The following is a 21,519-nucleotide window of genomic DNA, read 5'->3' as shown; positions in this document are numbered from 1 at the left end:
CTCACAGAGTTAAGTTGTAACATTGAACAATATGGCGTAGAAGGACCAGGCGATCTATGAGATTATAAGTACATTCCTAAACAATGACGAAAGCATAGGGATAACTTAGGAGAGAAATGTCAAATAACAAAACAAGGTCATGGCAATTGTATTTACAGTAAGTACCACGTACTAAAAGAGTTTCAATTCTTTAATACTTTCTCGCTAATGTTTACTTCCACAGAGAGAGAGAGAGACATACATACATACATACATACATACATACATACATACATACGTACATGCATGCATGCATGCATGCATGCATACATACATACATACATACATACATACATACATACATACATACATACATACATACATACATACATACATACATACATACATACATACGTAGACGTAGGCACTTACTTAAGTACATCCAGGATTAGGTCCTATAATCCAAAGACTGACGTAGCTAAATGAGAGAGAGAGAGAGAGAGAGAGAGAGAGAGAGAGATCAGCTATAATAAAATCATATTACTCACTTATGTGGTGCATTTTTTGTGTTGTGCTTGATTTGATTTTCGTCTGCCTCGGTCACATAGGTTAATAGGCAGTGTTGAAATCTGTTTTGCTAGCAAACAGAATCTCACTATAATTGTAATATTGGACTTTGCGATATAACGTTGCATAATCTTGCGACATGGTCTTAGTGTACAGTGTAATTTTAATCTCTCTCGATCTTCCAGTTTTATAGGCAAGTAATTTGGTGACTATTTTCAGAACAAAAAATGTAAAGTTATGCAAATAAAAAAACAACAGATTAAAAGCATTTTATTTGCTAGTCAAAAACTGAAAAATGAATAAATTTGAAAATATTTTATTAGTTGTAAAACTTGTTCATTTACGCACAGAAAGCCTGCACGATGGTTACATAGACAGACATACATAAAGATACCATCTTATGTGCCATTTTTCTATGTGAACAATTGATTTCGATAGGTGAGGCAATTATCTGCCAAGAATGTCAAGTTACACTATAATAATTTGTATGCCTGTTTGAAGACGATTACTGTTAAATGTTAAATGAGGAAAAACGAGACGATAAATAGGGAATTTGCTTTTTCAGATGATCATTCCATGACATCACGCAAAGCAAAGTAAAACAAAACAAAAATCGACTTATTTAGAATATGACATAAGAAAACAGCCTTATCTAGAATATGACATGAAAATTATGTTTTCTTGCGATGACAGATGTTTAACTCCTTGAGTCTGAACTGAAAAAATAGCATGTAAGATCATGTAATGCCGCGTGTATTCCTCGCGTTAGCAAACTGCTGAATTGATCAAAAACACGGGTACATCTATCTAATCTTTGCTATAAACTAAAGTAGAACCTTTTAAAAAGCATATATGAACATAATGTAAACTCTGATTTGTAACGAATATTTATCCCTTTTTAAACAAAAAATAGATTAGCTTTTCAAAACATTAACTAAATTTCTAAGTGAAAATCATAATTCATAATCTAAGAGTGAAATAATTCATTTCGATTACTAGAAAATATAGGTTGTTTTTCCATTTAACAGAGGTTGAGTATGCAGGCATTGCTTAGACAAGTGACCATGTTTACGAGTTAGCCTTCATGATATATTTCGTTTGACAAATTTAATTTCTATTTACTTTGAGATATGACAGATTTTTGGTAGTTTGCAATAATTATTTTTTTTAAAAATTGTTTGTTACTGTTACAGGAATGATGTCTATTATTGGCCAGAGACAGGAAGTACTTTGCCTAATATGCGGAGATAAAGCTTCCGGTAAACATTATGGAGTCCAAAGCTGTGATGGATGTCGCGGTTTCTTCAAGCGCAGCGTCAGACGTTGTCTAGAATACGTTTGCAAGGAAAAGGGAGACTGCGTCGTGGACGTCGCAAGACGCAATCAGTGTCAGGCGTGTCGCCTCAGTAAATGTCTGACAATGAAGATGAATAAAGACGGTAAGTGATGTAGTTTATTGTCTCTTTGTGTAAATTTACTGTTGTCAATTTTTTTAAACCAACGCATTCCTGTAATCAATAATATTTTTTAACTAGGCTTCAAACTTTGAACTCAGTTATCACGAAAGCTAAATATCATATCTATTAATAAAAGTATGGTACCTGCCAAATACAGGTCATATAGAGTCATAAGGGAGATTCCGTTATTCAGGCTATATTCAGGCTATCAATGTTGTATACAAATTTTAAAAAAATTAAAAATCTAAAGATCTCCTTTACGATGTGCATGAATTTGCTTATACATTCAAACAGTCTCCATGAAATGAATACAAATAATTCTTTCATAAAGCTATTCTAGCAGTGCAAGGTGTATGCAGCTCTTGTGTAGCTAAATATATTAGATCCACTTTGGGGCGTTATACAGAGTAAAATTACGAATTCTAATAATCTGGTAGCTAAGTCTGATACGTGGACTAATGTTTAATACATTCCAAGTCAGAAATTGGATCGGCATGTAGTTTACTTGTCCTTTCGAGATTCACTATTTTTCTAATTATTTTCATATTCATGACTTTAGTTAGTCATTATTTGTGTCTAAAACGTCCAAGAAAGTCAGCAATATTCGAAGTAATTTTGATTTTGTTATTATGCATGAATGGAATTTTATCCAGCTTGTAAAAGCTGATTTACAGGAAGCTTATACGACCTCTGTTTAAAACAAAATAACGAACCCTTCCACCGATTTTATTTTATTGACATTTTACAAACATGTCCTGATTAGTGTTTTCTTGTCGCCAACACTTTAAGAAAGTGGAAAAGTTTATTTATGTTCTTATGGTATTGCAGAATACAAAGAAATATAACGCTGTTTACAAGCAGGATAGAATTTCTTCCCAATTCTGAAAATTTTTACAGAGAACGACACACCATATGATTTAATCGTATGGAATATGAACAAAGTTTTAAAATCTTTGTAAATCCATCCTGAACGCTGTTTTCCAGTCTTAATTAAGGAATGCTATTCTTTTCCTATCATACATTCATAAAATGAAATTTAATTGTCACCCGTGATTAATCGTTCCTGCACTTATTCACACAAATATGTCGCTTTGATCAGGACGGCATGATTTATTTTTAAGAGCCTATTTGTGGCTTGTTCTGCAGTTATTTAAGCACTATATCAATTAGACTTGAATTTTTTCTCTCTCTCTCCCTCCCTCTCTCTCTCTGTCTGTCTGTATCTGCCTGTCTCTGCCTCTGTCTGTCTGTCTGTCTGTCTGTCTGTCTGTCTGTCTCTCTCTCTCTCTCTCTCTCTCTCTCTCTCTCTCTCTATATATATATATATATATATATATATATATATATATTGATTCTTGTACACAGCTAATTGTCCAGGCAATCCAAATAATCAGTTGAAAAGTACAGGTTGGCTTGCATTTTCTTTCGCTTCAATCAGTTGAAATTCTGTCCCCAAATACTGTCTCACTAATTTTCATAGGAGTAGATAAGATAAGGATTCTTTATTTCAGACACCATGGTCCGTACAGCTAAGTTGAAATATAAATGTTCTTTTAGACATAGATAATCACCGGTGTACAAATATAGAGAGACATATTTAGCACCTGAATGTTTCGGTGATTATTAAGAAAAATAGAGCTGATTAAGTATTTAATACAAGTTGTACAGATTGAAGATCAAAGGCTACTCTTATAAAATACACAAAGAAAAAATGTTGGTGAGAGAATTACATCACCATTACCGCAACTACAGGCCTGCGCGACCAAGTTAAGGAGATTGTAACCGCGCTTATGACTTTTTCAAGACCTCGTAATTTGTTGATTTTTATAATTTAGTTTCACATTACTATTCTTGCGGTTATTACAACTGAATAAGATTCAGCATAATTGGACAGAATCAGAGCGCCTGTTATGTATTAATGTAACTGTTACTCTAATTGGATGCATTCAAGTATGTAATAATGTAACCATTACTCTGATTGGATGCATTCAACAACGTTTTCCTTTGTAATGTCATAATGTCAATCCATATAGGTCATACACGAAGTTTTACATACACTGGGAACGCAATATCGACAAACTATGGCAAAGCGACAAATGTCAACGTGGGAAAGGTTTTAAATGAAATAAATCAAATCACTATATTCAAAATTCTACAAGATAAGAAAAGAAAAAGTCCTTTCACAGGATTAAAACAAAACTTTGACAGCAATCTGTTTTAAAATAAGAAAGAAAGTTATTCCTCTTAATAAGATTTCCTTAGGGGAGATAATCTTGCTCAAATAAATGTATAAGAAATTCGTTAAAACCCCTAACAAAATATAAACAAAACAAAACGAAAAATATGGTGGAAGGGCTGTACTACGAGGTATGTATAGTCTAATTCACTTGATAAAAATGATGTCATATTGATTGCGTCATAATACAATGACCATGTCATTAATGTTACAAAGTTCATGTTTCAATATCGGTGATAGACTATATATTTTTTTACTCTCTTGACTAAGTTCTGTGTATTCTGCTCCAGAACGAAAAAGAGGTCAAGATCACAGACTGTAGAAATTCGATTTTGTTTGTTGGAAATGAAAGCTCAAAGAACCTGATCTCTTGTTCAGCTGAGAGGTTCACACGGGTTCCGGATTATTCTGGTTGTTCTGGTCTCTCTTCTGAACACCTAACGGTGCTTAATCAATCACGCCCTGACAGCTTGATATCGGACTCTATTCAGAATAGTCTTCATTATTTCTTTTATTTTCGATCAATTTCCATTAGGTTTCAGCAGCAGTCCACTTACTTTCCCCAGTCAAATATTTGATGTCTATACAAGGAGCACTAGAGTTTTCTCCCGTCTCTTAACTTGTCTTGTTTGTCTATAATTGAGGCTGGTGATCTTCGCCAGCGCACAAATCAAAAGGCCACATGTCTTAATTAGGGTATCAACATCTTCTTATCTCATGTACTTCCAGCTCTTAAGAGACTGTTGATTGATATTTTAATGGCACATCGACACATGAAAGGTTATATCGCGCGCGCGCGCTCGTGTGTGTGTGTGTGTGTGTGTGTGTGTGTGTGAGGCAACTGGAGTAAAGAAATCCAGAGACACTACGGCAATCTAACAGGCCTGTTTTAGGAGGGATTCGAACAAGCTCACTTCTGCTTGCGAGATCGGCATGCTAACCATTCCGATAACGCGGCTTCTTTTAAGTTTCTGAAAAGACTGAGGTTGTGGTCTCGCGCCGAAAACATTCGATTATAACTTTCCACAGAATGTCTCTCTCCATCCCCGTTTCCGTCCGTTTCTTGATATACCTACCAACCTATCTTCCTACCTATCTACTTTTTAGCTCAGTTTTCTACAAATTATTCGACAAAGTTTCTATTGGCAGGAATTTCTTTTTAAAGCTATTTTATTTTCTTTTGTAAATTTAAATTTCATTTTCTTTTCGATGGGTCTAAAGTTTTAAAGGAGAAATACTCATGGTAAGAATAATAAAATGTCCAAACATAAAACCTTTAAAAGACAGCTCTGACAGTTATAAAAAAATATTTGCTGCATGTCAATAAGGAAAATAATAGTCAAAAGTTGAAAAATGTTTTTAATGATATATTCACAATTTTAATCGGTTATTTAATCTGTTGTTTTTACAAAATAATTTATCCTTATTCAGTGTAATCGTAGCCTATATTTAGTCATCACAACACTTTGTATCGTACGATTTGATGCCCTGCATCAATATTATCTTGTTTTGTTTGTTATTCTTTCATCATGTAAACATTCTTCATATGCAGACGACACCACCTGTGACACGGCGCCAAGGACGCGCGCCAGGCGCGTGCCAATTTTTGAAATGAAGGGTTTGTCAATATTTCTCAAGGCTTACGCCAACTCGAACTTGAATTTAAAGTTAATTCCTTGTCTAAATTAAACGAATGACTCCTTTGTGGTTAGTATTGGGATATCGAATTCATAATTGGCTTAGGAAAATATTAGTTTGGTTTACTAAAAACTTCCCATCGTTTATTTATTTAAAAGGACATTACAAGGGGTGAAAATCATAGCGTCGTAACTAAAAGAATGGAATGAGGATTTTGCTTCCTCAAATGTTGAATAGTAATACTTTCATCTGCATTTTCATTACACCCATTCGGTTTTTATCGGTATAAATAAGATTTGTTGACACACAAGTACACACACACGCACACGCACACAAACATACACACACAGGCAAAAACGCCATTAAAATTATCCACTCTTTTTCGAAGATCAGGGAGAGATTATTCGATTTTGCTTGTCAGGCCGTGCTTGCGTCCCCTACTACACATTTCAAGATTAAGACCTAAAAGCTTTACATAGGATTTGAGCTGAAGGACTCACGGTACTAATTCAGTTCCCATAGTACACCTATGCAAACACCATGATATTAAAAATTCAATAACTTAAAACTTTTGAGTGCTCATGATCAAACCTATATTTATCAGTACAGATGAAACCTGGATGTCAGCTTCTGTGTAGAGGAAAGGATATGAGTCGCGGCATTTTCTGGACCTGCATGTGTTTGAAACATGTGCTTAATATTCCGCACCAAAGACTCAGGTGCTAATTTTAGTAAAGAGTGTTCCAAATCAAGACTGTTAAAGGACTGAAATTCCATAAATAAAACAATGTCTCTCATTTTTTTTCACTTACAACTAGGATAAGCTCTCAAAAAATTCTTTTTTCCTAACACATAACTTACATTATTAACCAATCCTGGTCAGCTAAACCCATATATACTCTATTTTAGGTTCACCCATTTCCAGACTGGTTCCCATTAAGACGTGAACATCAGAATTTTTAAATTTTTTTTAATTTTAAATTTAAAAAAAAAATATCTGCATGTGACGGAGCGTTGATGTGATTTAGTGGGCAAGGCTCGGGCCACTTACTCACATAGATTAGATGGTCTGGGGTAGAGATAACTGAGAACATCGTGGGGATAATGTTGCTTTGTTTCAAATTTCTGTTCTGTTCTTCACACGTTTGAACCTGCAGTGGACAGCTCAATGACTGAGATGTCAAAATTTGAGAAAAGTCAATCGGATACCTGACGATCCTAAAGATAGGTTACTTTGGTACCCAATTAAAGGTAAATAATATTAAATGTGAACTTGAACTGTTTTGTTTTAAGTTCGTACATGCCAACCCAGGAGAGGTATAAGCGTAATTATTACTAATACGAGTGGCACAAAAGCACAGTCTGAGCATAAAAAGAAAGTGATCTATATATTATCTGCCATAATTACAGAAAACCGTATGAACGAAGTACATAATTGCTACTTACCTGGATCTAAAGTTAGTTAAAATTCTTGTCGCAAATCGGTTAATTCCATGTGGATTAGAACGAGAATACAGACACAAAACAATATGATAAATTATTCATTCACGACATTCACTTTAATTAGTCTACATCACATGTTTAAATTTCGCTCAAAGGTCGTAAAGTCAAGTCCACAAATTCTGAATGCTGTATTATAGCATTGTATAATTCCTCTTTCAAAATTTAAAAGCGTTACTGATTTGTCCTTTTCCTGATGCAAATTTTTCTTCAATTTAATAAAATCCCTCTCCGCTAAAGTTTTTCATTTAAAATACATCACCGAGTCACACCAATAAAGCCCATTTCACTTGATAATATTTGGCGCCATTTCTTTCTTCTTCTTTCAATATTGACTGGTCAACTACATAGGTGTGTATCAAACTATAATTAATGTGTGACACATGGCTTAAATTTAAGAACCCGTCTTTTTTTTCTCTCTCGAAACATGTCATATTCTATAAATAGAAAATGAGGAAACGAGCCTCGAAATGCACTCGTTTTACTGTGTCTCGCTCGCTCCTGACATCGCCATATATAATCTTTGATCTGAATTCGTTAACATGGGGGGTGGGGTGGGGTGGTGTCTTCTGTTTTTAAAAATACTTTTACATGGACTAATTGGGCATCATATAGCTAACTTTATTACCCGAGTAGTTATGAACCAGAGTAACCGGGTACCTGATGACACCTTTATTATAGCCGCGTATACATAATGATTAAGAGATGGCATTCTTGCATATAAATAGAAAATATATTTAGATTTGTAGTATTTGTCATAATTGTTCAGCTTTTTATTGGGTCAGGCGACCTAGAAAAGGAATTTTGATAACGTTTGTATGCATCGTGGGAAAAATTGATAAATTTCATGTTTAAACTTAAAGTCAGTTAGCTGGATAAAGCAAAGTCACTTATTTGTTATCAATATCTAACACGGGGGAATTGTGCTACTCCCGTAACTATTTGTTATTTTAAGACCTCATAATTAATTTATTAAAATTATGCATTAATTAATTATATGTTCTGACGCTATTCCAACGCTACGGCACTCTTTCCACAAAGTGTATCTTTTTATAGCTGTTCAACACGAAAGGGCACCTCGATGCTACCAGTACAAGAGGAGTTACAGTTCATACAACTTACGTTGCGGAAATTCTCCACCTAAACCGTTTCCATACCATATGAATGACTACTTGGATAGAACCAGGTATAGTTTTGATGTTTAGATGTTTACATGCATTATTCGCTAAATATGAAAAATGGACTGCAATTTCAAACAATGTATAAAATACAAAAAGTTTACCGCAATACTCTCTATCTTTTTATGAATCTTTTTATGTCTATCTACCTGTTTGCCAGCATGTGCCTCTATCTACCTATTTATAATTTTATGTCTGTCTAAAACTATATATTTACATTTCTAAATATGTCTATCGACCCATTTATCTTTACGTGTCTATCTACCTATTTATATTTATATGCCCGTCTATCTACCTATTTATCATATGTATGTTTCTCTACCTATTAATAATTGTATGCACGCCTATCTACATATTTATCAGTATATATATATATATATATATATATATATATATATATATATATATATATATATATATATATATATATCAGTATGTATATCTATCTACATATTTATCAGTATATATGTATATCTTCCTATTTATCAGCATGTATCTCTATCTACCTATTTCTATTTTTATGTATGTCTATCTACCTGATTATCAATATGTATATCTATCTACCTATTTATATTTGTATCTTTGTATATCTACCTATTTATCAGTATGTATATCTATCTACCTATTTCTATTTGTATCTTTGTCTATCTACCTATTTATCTTTATATTTATGCCTATCTAGCCATTTGTCAGTGTGTCTATCTTCTTATTTATCGTTTTTGTATTTCTATCTACATATCCATCTTTATGCATTTATATCTGCCTATTTATCAGTATGTATGTTGATCTACCTATTTATATTGTTATGCATGTTTATCTACCGATTTATTTTTTATGTACGTCTATCTTCCTATTTATCATTATGTTTCTGTCTAACTGTTTATATTTGTATGTACGTATATCTACCTGTTTATCAGTATGTGTCTATCGACCTGTTTATCAGTATGTTTATCTTTATCAATATGTACGTCTATCTACCTATTTATCAGTATGTATGTCTATCTATCTATCTATCTATCTATCTATCTATCTATCTATCTATATATATATATATATATATATATATATATATATATATATATATATATATATATATATATATATATATATATATATATATATATATATATATATATATCAGTTTGTATGTCTATTTACCTATTTACCAGTATGTGTCTATCTACCTATTTATATTTTTATATACTAGTTTTATATACTATTTATCACTATGTATGGCGATCTGCCTATTTATATTTTCATTTATGACTTTCTACCTGTGAATCAGTTTGTGTGTGTCTATCTACATATTTATCAGAATGTATGTTTACGTACCTATTTATATTTTATGTATGTCCATCTACCTGTCTATCAGTTTGCGTCTATCTACCTATTTATCAATATGTATGTTTACGTACCTATTTATATTTTATGTATGTCCATATACCAATTTATCTTTTATGCGTATATCTACCTGTTTATCAGCATGTATGTCTGTTTATCTTTTTAAGCATGATTCTCTACGTATTTATATTTTTGAATGTCTGTCTATCTATTTATCTTTTTATTTATGTCTATCTACCTATTTATCAGTATGGATGTCTATCAGAGTCTTTGTCCATATAAAAACCTCAGTACTATTACAGTTCAGATTCTAACGTGGTTAAATTTAATTCTTTTTCCAACGTTTTGGCAAGAACTATTTTAGCGGAAAAATTGTAAAAATATTTTTGATAAAACAAAGGATAGAGAAACACTACATATTGGGAGACACACAAGCTGAGATATTCAAATACAATAAAGCAGAAATTGCTCTGTGTGTAAACTTGCTAAATACAGGCAACTCTGTGTGTCATTGTCTGTGTAAATTACAATCAATATTTTGAGCCAGATGTACCTTAAAGAAATCGAGGTCTTTTGGGTACTTTATTTTACAAGATGAAGGAAATACAAAATGTGAGACTTTGATCAATAAGAGATTTATGATGAATACTATATAATACCATGTATGACCAGGTGCATGAATTTAATACTGTATAATAACATGTATGACCAGGTGCATGAATTTAATACTGTATAATACCATGTATGACCAGGTGCATGAATTTTATACTGTATAATAACATGTATGACCAGGTGCATGAATTTAATACTGTATAATAACATGTATGACCAGGTGCATGAATTTTATACTGTATAATAACATGTATGACCAGGTGCATGAATTTTATACTACATAATAACATGTATGGCCAGGTGCATGAATTTTATACTATATAATACCATGTATGACCAGGTGCATTAATTTTATACTATATAATAATATGTATGACCAGGTGCATGAATTTTATACTATATACGGTAATAACATGTATGACCAGGTGCATGAATTTTATACTATATAATAACATGTATGACCAGGTGCATTAATTTTATACTATATAATAACATGTATGACCAGGTGCATGAATTTTATACTATATACGGTAATAACATGTATGACCAGGTGCATGAATTTTATACTGTATGATAACATGTATGACCAGGTACATGAATTTCATACTGTATAATAATATGTATGGCCAGGTGCATGAATTTCATACTGTATGATAACATGTATGACCAGGTACATGAATTTTATACTGTGTAATAAAATGTATGACCAGGTGAATTAATTTTATACTATATAATAACATGTATGACCAGGTGCATTAATTTTATACTATATAATACCATGTATGACCAAGTGCATGAATTTCATACTATATAATAACATGTATGACCAGGTACATGAATTTAATACTGTATAATAACATGCATGACCAGGTGAATTAATTTTATACTATATAATAACATGTATGACCAGGTGCATGAATTTTATACTGTATAATAACATGTATGACCATGTTCGTGAATTTTATACTATATAATAACATGTATGACCAGGTGCATTAATTTTATACTATATAATAACATGTATGACCAGGTGCATGAATTTTATACTATATAATAAAATGTATGACCAGGTACATGAATTTAATACTGTATAATAACATGTATGACCAGGTGAATTAATTTTATACTATATAATAACATGTATGACCAGGTGCATGAATTTTATACTGTATAATAACATGTATGACCATGTTCGTGAATTTTATACTATATAATAACATGTATGACCAGGTGCATTAATTTTATACTATATAATAACATGTATGACCAGGTGCATGAATTTTATACTATATAATAAAATGTATGACCAGTTGCATGAATTTTATACTATATAATAACATGTATGGCCAGGTGCATGAATTTTATTCTGGACTACTTTACCGTTGAAGTATATTTTTCAACTTAAAAATATCGACTCAAAATCTGAATTAAAACTTCAAAATGTGATTTCAACCATTTTGTTTTGCAGATAAGAATAGCGTTTGGCATATCAGATCTCAATATTATAATTTTGTAAAATGCCCTATTAATATTAAAATTTTCTTTCAATCAGTGTTTCAAAGTAATTCATAAATGATTGACATTTTCTACATTCAGGTCCTTATGTATACTTGACTCCTTCTCAAATGACAAAAAGGCTACGTATATTTTATTTAGTAGTCTGGTATTGTGTAAAAATTAATTGGTACACAAAATTTTATGCAATATTTTAAACTGAAAATTCCTCCATTTTCATATCAACAGTGAGCAAGTAAATAAAAATAATAAATTATTTTATCTGACTGTACACTAGCAAAATCTCTACTCCATTTTTATGTACAATTATTGTTTGCCAACTATTATGAGTAGTTTCTGTATTCTTGACGATTTCAGGCGAATTTAAATCCCAAATATTATATTCTAGACTTACAAAACATTGTTCCTAAAAATTATGAAAGCCTTTGATCACGATCTAACTTAAACTCATGACATAAGTGTGTTTTTGATAATATGTCAATACAAATCGTCCTAGTACTTTTTCTACATTGATATTCTGTCTTTACAGTATGTATGTATGTATGTATGTATGTATGTATGTATGTATGTATGTATGTATGTATGTGTGTGTGTGTATGTGTGTATGTATGTGTGTATGTACTTATGTATGCATACATGTATGTACGTACGTACGTACGTATGCATGTATGTATGTATGTATGTATGCACGCATGCACGCACTTACGCACGCACGCACGTACGTACGTGTATGTATGTATGTATGTATGTATGTATGTATGTATGTATGTATGTATGCATGTATGTTACGAGCTTATGCTCTTAAAATAAGTAACAGAAAATATTGAAAACCAACAAGCTTTATAACATTCAACAAATAATATATTTTCCTATAATACAAAGTGAAAATAAAAATAAAACAAATTACGTTATCGCCAGTTAAATCCCAAATAATCCAAGAAAAACGGACACAATTCCTAATAATTTAAAGTCCTGAATAAAATTAAGTAGAAGAGTAATGAATCCAAAAACTGAAAGCGAGGATGTGTCTGTGGTAGCTTATAGAGTGTTGATTTGTCAACAGTCTTTTGTTAATCACAGTAAATAATTCCAGGTTTTACTTCACTATAAATTCCAGTGAATGTCTCTATCCAAATATTTTATCAGAGTACTTTTGTATTTCCAGAGAAAATAGTCACTTGAATTCAATAATTTGAAGAAATAAAATTTGCAGCCCAAAAATGAAATAATGGAAACAACATATAGTACAATTTAAAAGTGCTAGGTCTTAAAGTAGAACTGATAAAATCCTCTCAGTTACAAGATTGCAAAATTCTCTTTTTGACCTCAGGTCAGAAATAGCATTTTCTTAAAAATGAACCCCAAACTATTACCTAATGGAAAATAACTTTCTAGAATGATCCTGATGTTAAATAAATAAAAACTATAAATTGGATTATTTAAAATACTCGAAGGAAATTCCGAAACCTAATCCTAGACGAAATAATCTAATTTACTTTTATTAATAATAATATTCATTTTAAACCCATATAAATAGAGAATAATTTAGATTTGTATTAATTGTTTATATAGAATAAAGTCAATTCAGGTCAAGCAGAAATTAACTCAGTTTTGGACAAGGTCAAGTCTAGCATACATACAATGTTACATTACAACAGCATGTAGTGAAATAATCAAATAATAAAAAACCAGACAATGTAAATTAAATATACATAACAGTATATATATATATATATATATATATATATATATATATATATATATATATATATATATATATATATATATATATATATATATATATATATATATGGAGAAATTCAGTCTCATTGTCTAAAACCACATTTTATATTAAAAGAAAATGACACGTATTCTTTGTGTAATCTACATGAATTGGCTGCCTTATCAGATAGGTTATCCGTTTTAATATTGAGTCCCAAAAAATTAAAGCACATAAGTAATTTATCTTTAAATTTCGAGAAAATTATGTCAAATGTATTTTCGATATCTATGGAAAATTATGCTTTTGGAAGTCTTCCATCAATACAATAGAACATATTTTAATATTTCCCCAATAAATCTAATAGAAATAAATGGCGATTGGTCCGCATCTATTAATACATCTAAAATGCTTTTTTTTTTCTATCAGCAATACCACCAGAAATCATTTTGTTAATTACATTCAATAATGATACTGGTCGTCAATTCTTTGAAAGCACCCATTTTTATTTGGCCTTTGAATGCATGTTATAAAACTTTGCCTTTAGTTTTACATGGCAAATTTCGTGTGACTATTTTTAGTTATTTGTTTATATACCGGATTGTCAACAATGTAAAAAAAAATTGTCCACTTTTTGTGAGTCTTTTGTTTAATATTTCCAGGTATTTTCTTCACAAAGAACTGACGTAGTCGTGTTTATCGGCGTAACCTGTGTATAATTAGGTTTCATATTAATACTTGTTATGTATATTTGATTTACACTGGGTAAATTTTGATCTGTAACAAGTACTTGCTTTCTATAATCTTCGAGAAGATGATCACGTGACCCCTTGTTTACGTTTTTTAAGACTATATAGCCTCTATTTCTGAAAATTATTCTCAGTAGAAGCTGGGCTGTTAAACTGTTAGTTGCATGTTGTGTTGTTTGAAGTTATTTCGAATTACTTAGTTTGGAGTTATTTCAAATTACTTGGATTCAAAAGGATTAATCTGTTATTTGTCTGGAAAATACGTGTGCTCATGTAATATTGTGGAACAAGAACAGTTTTTTTAAATTATAAAAATGTATTCAGCTATCAGAAACCGGAGTGATATTTCTTGTTTCTACAAGGAACTGTAGACTTCAACACTACATATTGCAGTATACGTCATCGTCTTCCATCTTGGATTCTTGGTCGGGATTCGAACATGAAATCAGTAGAACACTTTGTTATTACAACTACTAAAATTTTATTCTTGGATTATTCTTGGATTATTTTTGGATTTGATTATATAAAACCGTAAGTTCATATTTTGTTTCATTGTTACAGATTTTTTCCAGGGAAATAAATTATTATAATTTTCAAAGCTTCTTGTTTTTACTTTTTTCTTGTGTCACTGTTTATTCGAGCCTAAACACGTGACATAAGATACTAAATAAGTTGTTATCAATTAAGGAATGAATGAATGAATTAATAATTAATTAATTAATTAATTAATTAATTAATTAATTAATTAATTAATTTCTTTATCTGAAGGCCGGACTTCAGACAGAATCATCTGAATCCGCCACTGGGCCACAATACAGAATACAGCTTTGAATCATTTTTCCCGCCAATTCACCTACACCCGGTTGATGAAAGGAGAAATGGCATAGCGCCACCACGTGTTTCATTGATTACACGGCCTATGCCAGCACCCAAGAACATCCCAAGCGCCTCGAGCGGTCGCAGTAAATATCGTACACCAGAGAGACATGATCATAACCAAAGAACAGATTATCTACCAGAAATATCGTTTGAACCACTATCCAGTGGGTATGAAAGTGAGACGAATAATGACAATATAAATTCGGGTTGCGTAGGATCTTCGACTACACCATCAGGAGAATCGAAATATAGTGGCAACTCAACACGTTCTCAAAGTCCCGACTTTGACAAAAAGAATGATAACCGAAAAACACCAAAGACTGGCAAGGATTTCAAGAAAGGTACTCCCAACACAGTTCGACTTATAATCAATCATATCTTTTTTTCTCCCTTAGAGATGTAGTTCTCCAATAATGAAAGTTAAAGTTTAAAGACAAAGAACTTGGAAGGATGAGGTCTTCATTCTGTCTTCGTAGATGATAAAAAAAGTGTTCAAAAGTAAGATTTAAATTTGATGTATCAAGTTTTGCTTGCATTTGCAATATGACTTAATTTTTACAGCGGAGTTTTGTTACATAGAGATGCAATTTCAGTCAAAACATATATGAAACGACAATTTCGCACTATTTACATCGTTGTAGATTTTAAAAAGACCTTTGTCGCAAGACTTATTAAAGGAAATTTTGTTTATTTGTTTTCTTCCAAAGACTAGTTTAGAACAGTCACTTGTCTTATGCATACACTAGTACCTAATACTTTTCCACATGCATTTCATCCTTCAACGTTTGGCAACATATTAGCTTCAGAAACCCAATCAGTCTAATTGGAGAAACGTACAAAGTACCGTCTATACTTGCATATGATAAGTCCAAATTCCAATTTCACAGACCCGGATATGCTGTTGCATGACACGCAGGCATATCTGGGTCTGTGCAGTCTGTTGGGAGTAATCAGTATTAAAACATATACCCTGATTTCCCAGTGCATCAAACGATGCAGGTTAGGGTCTGTGTTATTTGCAGTTGGACTAGGCTTATAATCAAGTGTATACGACAGCGCTGACCAGCCCGCGAGCCGCGGGCTGATTTTAAATGGCCAGCCAGAGCTCGAGCAGCTATATAGTCGTTGCTTTTCAGTTTTCTATCACGGCCCTCGGCTTCAAGAAAAACAGTTTTCAGTGGCCCATGGTGTCAAAAAGGTTGGACAGCACTGATATACGACATGTCTATAATCAAGTATATACGACATGTATATAATCAAATGTACACGATATGTCCAGTATGCCGTTTTATTATGTCACCGAAAACTGGGATGTTACGGTGCCTCTAGTGCTTCGAATATCAAAATTATCACGAACCGCTCCGCTTTGAGCGTCTGCCTTGGATGCGGGAGGTCGCGAGCTTGAACCGCGGCCGTGTCATACCAAAGACTTATAAAAATTGTATTAACATCTATCTCGGTAGGCACTCAGCATTAAGAGGTTAGTGTTAGGACTGGTCGGCCTGGTGTCAAGATTATGTGACTGGGTGGGACATCATGCCACATGTCTACGTGATGATGCCTCTGTGCTAGACATCACTATAAACTGCCACACACACACACACACACACACACACACACACACACATGCAATTATTATGACATGATACTGAGTAGCCTTTTCATCGCCATAGTTTACTGTTAAAGCTACATCTTCTTGAAAGGGAAATACAATGCTACATCTTCATTAAACAGAGATAAAATATTTCCTCATTTTAGTATTTTAATTTTCATGACGTTATATTGCATTCGTGTCATAAAACTAGATTGTGCAACTTTACGATGAAGTTTGAGATTTTAATAAATCCCTACTAATTGACGAACTTTTATACAGTTCGAATGACAAGAGTGGAGACTACCTCACACAGCTGAAATAATAAACGGTAGTGAGATGTTACGGAATTTAACTTAAGTAGATTACCAATAATCCTAAACTTTCTCGACGGGGAGATTGTGTCAATAAATGATCTACGTATAACGAAACATTTCATACGCTACTTGAACCCTATTAATGAGGACATACAGTTGTATTGAACATTGTCTACAGGACACAATTTTCTATTTTCCAAAGAAAATATCTTCTCGATAAAAGTTTACTATATTTTCAGGATCTACAGAACATCCCGAAAACAGCCCAACCATATCATCGACTGTTATGTTGCCCACAACAGGATCGTTTCCATTCATTCCACTTTCCGTACCGGCAGTGCCATCTTTTCCGTTTGACAGATCTTTTGCTTCCACGTCTTTAATTTCCAGCAACGCAAACATTAACGGCAATATCGGTAGTGCTTCATTGGATCTGGTATACGAAACAGCGGCTAGGCTTCTATTCGTATCAGTAAAATGGGTCAGAAGTATCCCATCATTCCTGAAGCTTCCACTCATAGATCAGGCCATACTTCTGGAAGAATCCTGGTGTGAATTATTCATTCTCAATGTGTCACAGTATTCACGTTTAACTGATGTAGGTAAGTCACCACAACATCCTTAATTACGTAAGATAAAGCTGAACAACCTCTGAACATAATATTTATTGAGGAGACACACTTTTAAATTTGCTTCCAAATCTATCACAAGTGAAAATTATTAAAATCTCATCAGCACCCGCGCTAGATGGACACAAAATATCGATAGTTATTTTTTGTTGTTGCAGCCATTACTGTTACGTAGTATATGTACTTTGGAGAATCTATCTCGTCTATAATGCAGGGCTATAAATTAAAGCAAGTAGCTCACACCTATGAAGTGTATTTTAAAAAGAAAGCGATTGCTCACGGCAAAAGATGCAAGAGGCAATTGTTATAAAATATATCGACATTTTTAGCTCATCCGGGTTTCAGACTTGTTAGCTAATGCTATAACCATGCATCAGGCACGTGATTTCGTTGTTGGTCGTTATAAAGCATTCGCCATTTTGAACTTTTATGAACTCGGCACCAAACTACACACGACCAGACTCTACTATATTTAGCAGAAGGCATGTTGTAATCAGGACATTAATTACATCAATCATTTTTTCCATGGTGCCAATCATTATTACGAACAGAAAAATTTTGAAACTATTTCTTCTTTCAAAAGTTACCGATATATATATATATATATATATATATATATATATATATATATATATATATATATATATATATATATATATGTATATACAATTTGACACAAATGTTCCTTGCATAAAAGCTGTTTTAACTATATCAGTGAAGTGGTTTTTCCTTTGAATATGTTGTTTTTATTCAGCCTTCTTTTCTCATCCCCCAGAAACCATGAAGGCTTCAACATGTCAATAATTGACTCATTATGATTTATCTGACCAAATTCAACTAAGAATGTAATGGCATCAGTACATTTCTCATATTTATAAAAATGGTACAGACCTGAAATTAAATTAGGCAGGTGTTCTAAAATAGTGTTTCAAAGCCGTTAAATGATTTCGGCAGAAAAGTTACTTAACCGACAGAAGTTGACCGAATTTGTCATAAAGCGTGTTGTTTGCGAACATTGCAAAGATTACTTGGGCAAATGTAAGGCAGGCGAGCGATTTCAGGTCCACTTGAGTTTATTATTTAATGACATTACAGTTTTTTATTGATTCCCTAGGACAGCTTGTGTCGGCTTTTGGGTTTGCTGCGAACGACGTCCAGCTGAAAACACTAAGGGATATCATTGAGAAATTCAACGGTTTTGGACTTGATTCCACAGATTATGCGTGCTTGATGGCTGTGGTCATGTTTAAATCAGGTACAATAATTTTGGAAATATTTCCTACCTCCGCTGTTTTTTTGTTGTTGTTTTTTTGTTTGTTTTAGAAACATCCAGTAATTATCCGTTTGTTGTATGTAACGCTTTTAGATGCATTAAAGAGAGAGGTTTCAGGGCAGATTTCATCTTATTTGTAAAACAAATACACGAAAGAATAGCTTGCTTACGTGGATAACAAAACTTATAATAACATTAAATTACAGAAGTATGATCCCTTTTCCCAATATAAAACAGCATGATTAAAATTTAGACACTGATATTTCAATCTATTCAGCATGAATAATGAAGAAAATCTCAATGCAATTCACACCATCCTCTTCCAGACGGAGTATGTGTACTTTCATCCTTCAATTGTATTATGACTTGGGTATCTGTATGAGATGTTTATTTATGAATTAAGTATTCCTAGCATTAATATCAGGCATTGATGCCATTTAGCTTTTTCAAATTGGGAGTATTAATTTATGTAGAGCAATTATTGAGTGGAATTATACAATTTCTTGGATTACTTGGAATTATAGCTTTGGACCTACTGGAAATTCACTTAAAGGCACTTTTGGATTATATAATCGTGATGCTTAAGAACTATCAGTACAATAGTGAATATTATTCGGAATACCACTGAAACTCATTTGGATAACGCTTGGACTTGATATAATGTTTAGGACTACTGGAATGCGTTAGTGTTTGCCAAAAAAGTTTAAAAACTGGTATATATTTGTTTCTTTTTTAAAAGATGTCAAAGGACTGAGCGACAACCAGCAAGTTGAGACACTTCAAGACCAGGCACAATTGATGTTGAGTGACTATACAAGTCTGCGCTATCCTAACAACAAGGCAAGGTTTGGAAAGCTGCTTCTCCAGTTGCCCACTCTTCGGGCCATCAATCCCCGTTTAATTGAGGAGATTTTCTTCCGTAGAGCAATTGGAAGTATTCCTATTGAGACGGCGCTTTGGAACATGTTCAAGTCGAACTAATTTCAGTGTAATGTTATCGCTTTAACTTTATGTATTCGTGTCCAGAACAAATATATCGGGAATTGTACAGCTCTGTATATCTTGTAATGAAAAAAATTGAAACACTACTCGTGCTCAAATTATGTGGGAGGCGCATCCTATTGACAAAGTCATGCATTTGAAGCACAGCGTAAGATCTATCTACATGACCGTAAGTATTTTGATATTCAATTGTTTTCAGATTATTTGTGCTAAGATGTGCAATAAACTACTATTTTGTCATAGTAACTTGGGATAAGGAAAGTCAATATCGTCAAATATTAAACTAGTTGCATTTATATACTTGTTTCTTTCTCAGTTACCAGAAATGCTTCTTTCTTTGTGTCTGCAACATTTGTTTATAAGGAAATGAAATAAAAAGAGCAGTAAAAATGGTAAGTGTTGGTTTAATTTGTTTTAATTCATACGACTCTTCTAACACTGTATTCAGGATTTCTAACGAAATAAAAGGGACTTATAGTTGCACCTTAGAATCTTCCTTGGTGAACTGCATAGTGAAATAATTGTAAAGAAAAAAACATGAGGGAAGTTTTACTATTCCTGCGTCTCAATGGTATTGTTTTTTAAATATCTTTTTAGTTAATTTTTCGAAGATGATTTGGATTTGTTTAAGCGTTGCTTTAATAACTTGTCAGTGATAGCTCTACGATATCAGCAGTGTGGCAGTTTATAGCACTGGGACATCATGCCGCAGACATGTAGCAAGGTGTCCCACTCGGTCACATTATCCTGACACCAGGTCCACCAGTCCTAACATGCAGCAGACATGTAGCAAGGTGTCACAATCGGTCACATTATCCTGACACCAGGTCCACTAGTCCTAACACTAAGCTCTTAATGCTGAGCGCCTAGCATCTGTTAGTACCATTTCGACGATGATGAACATTAAACATTGACGGCAATGATTATAAAAACGACGTCAGAAATGAAAGAACAAGTGGAAAACGTGCTTACATACAGGAGCATTTTCAGTAAAACTGAAATGTGTTAGTAAATCTTATTTTTCATATAGCGACCGATTGATTGATAAATTGATTCCTTCATTGTTTGTTATATTCCTTCATTCTTCAATCAACCGTTTGGCTGATTGTACGTATATTTGTTTGATTAATTCGTCTAGTCATTGATGGATTTACTCGTATGACATATTTGTATTAGACTCGAAAAGCCAAGGAATATTTGAACATTTTGAACAATTACTGCCATGGATGCGTAATGTACTTGGATTTTGAAACTATGTGTGAGCCTGGTAAATGGCTTCATGTCAAGTTTGATGGCGATAAACATTATATCAGATTAAACATGTTGTAAACGGATT

At 32.7% G+C, this 21,519-nt stretch overlaps 1 protein-coding gene across 1 annotated transcript; it reads left to right on the top strand.

Annotated features, from left to right (window-relative positions):
* Positions 1-19: 19 nt before the first annotated feature.
* LOC149778282 (nuclear receptor subfamily 2 group E member 1-like) lies at positions 20-20,516 on the top strand. Its single transcript, XM_089938297.1, has 7 exons — positions 20-157; positions 1,740-1,985; positions 8,434-8,563; positions 15,261-15,712; positions 17,519-17,881; positions 19,023-19,163; positions 19,921-20,516. Exons 2-7 carry the CDS (start codon positions 1,742-1,744, stop codon positions 20,160-20,162), a joined length of 1,572 nt encoding a protein of 523 aa, XP_089794423.1. The 5' UTR covers positions 20-157; positions 1,740-1,741; the 3' UTR covers positions 20,163-20,516.
* The last annotated feature ends 1,003 nt before the right edge of the window (positions 20,517-21,519 follow it).

This window comes from Sinohyriopsis cumingii, chromosome 17 (genome assembly GCF_028554795.1).
Source record: "Sinohyriopsis cumingii isolate HCF-2022 chromosome 17, ASM2855479v2, whole genome shotgun sequence".
Taxonomy (NCBI): Eukaryota; Metazoa; Mollusca; class Bivalvia; order Unionida; family Unionidae; genus Sinohyriopsis; species Sinohyriopsis cumingii.
This window is presented reverse-complemented; position numbering and strand designations above follow the sequence as displayed.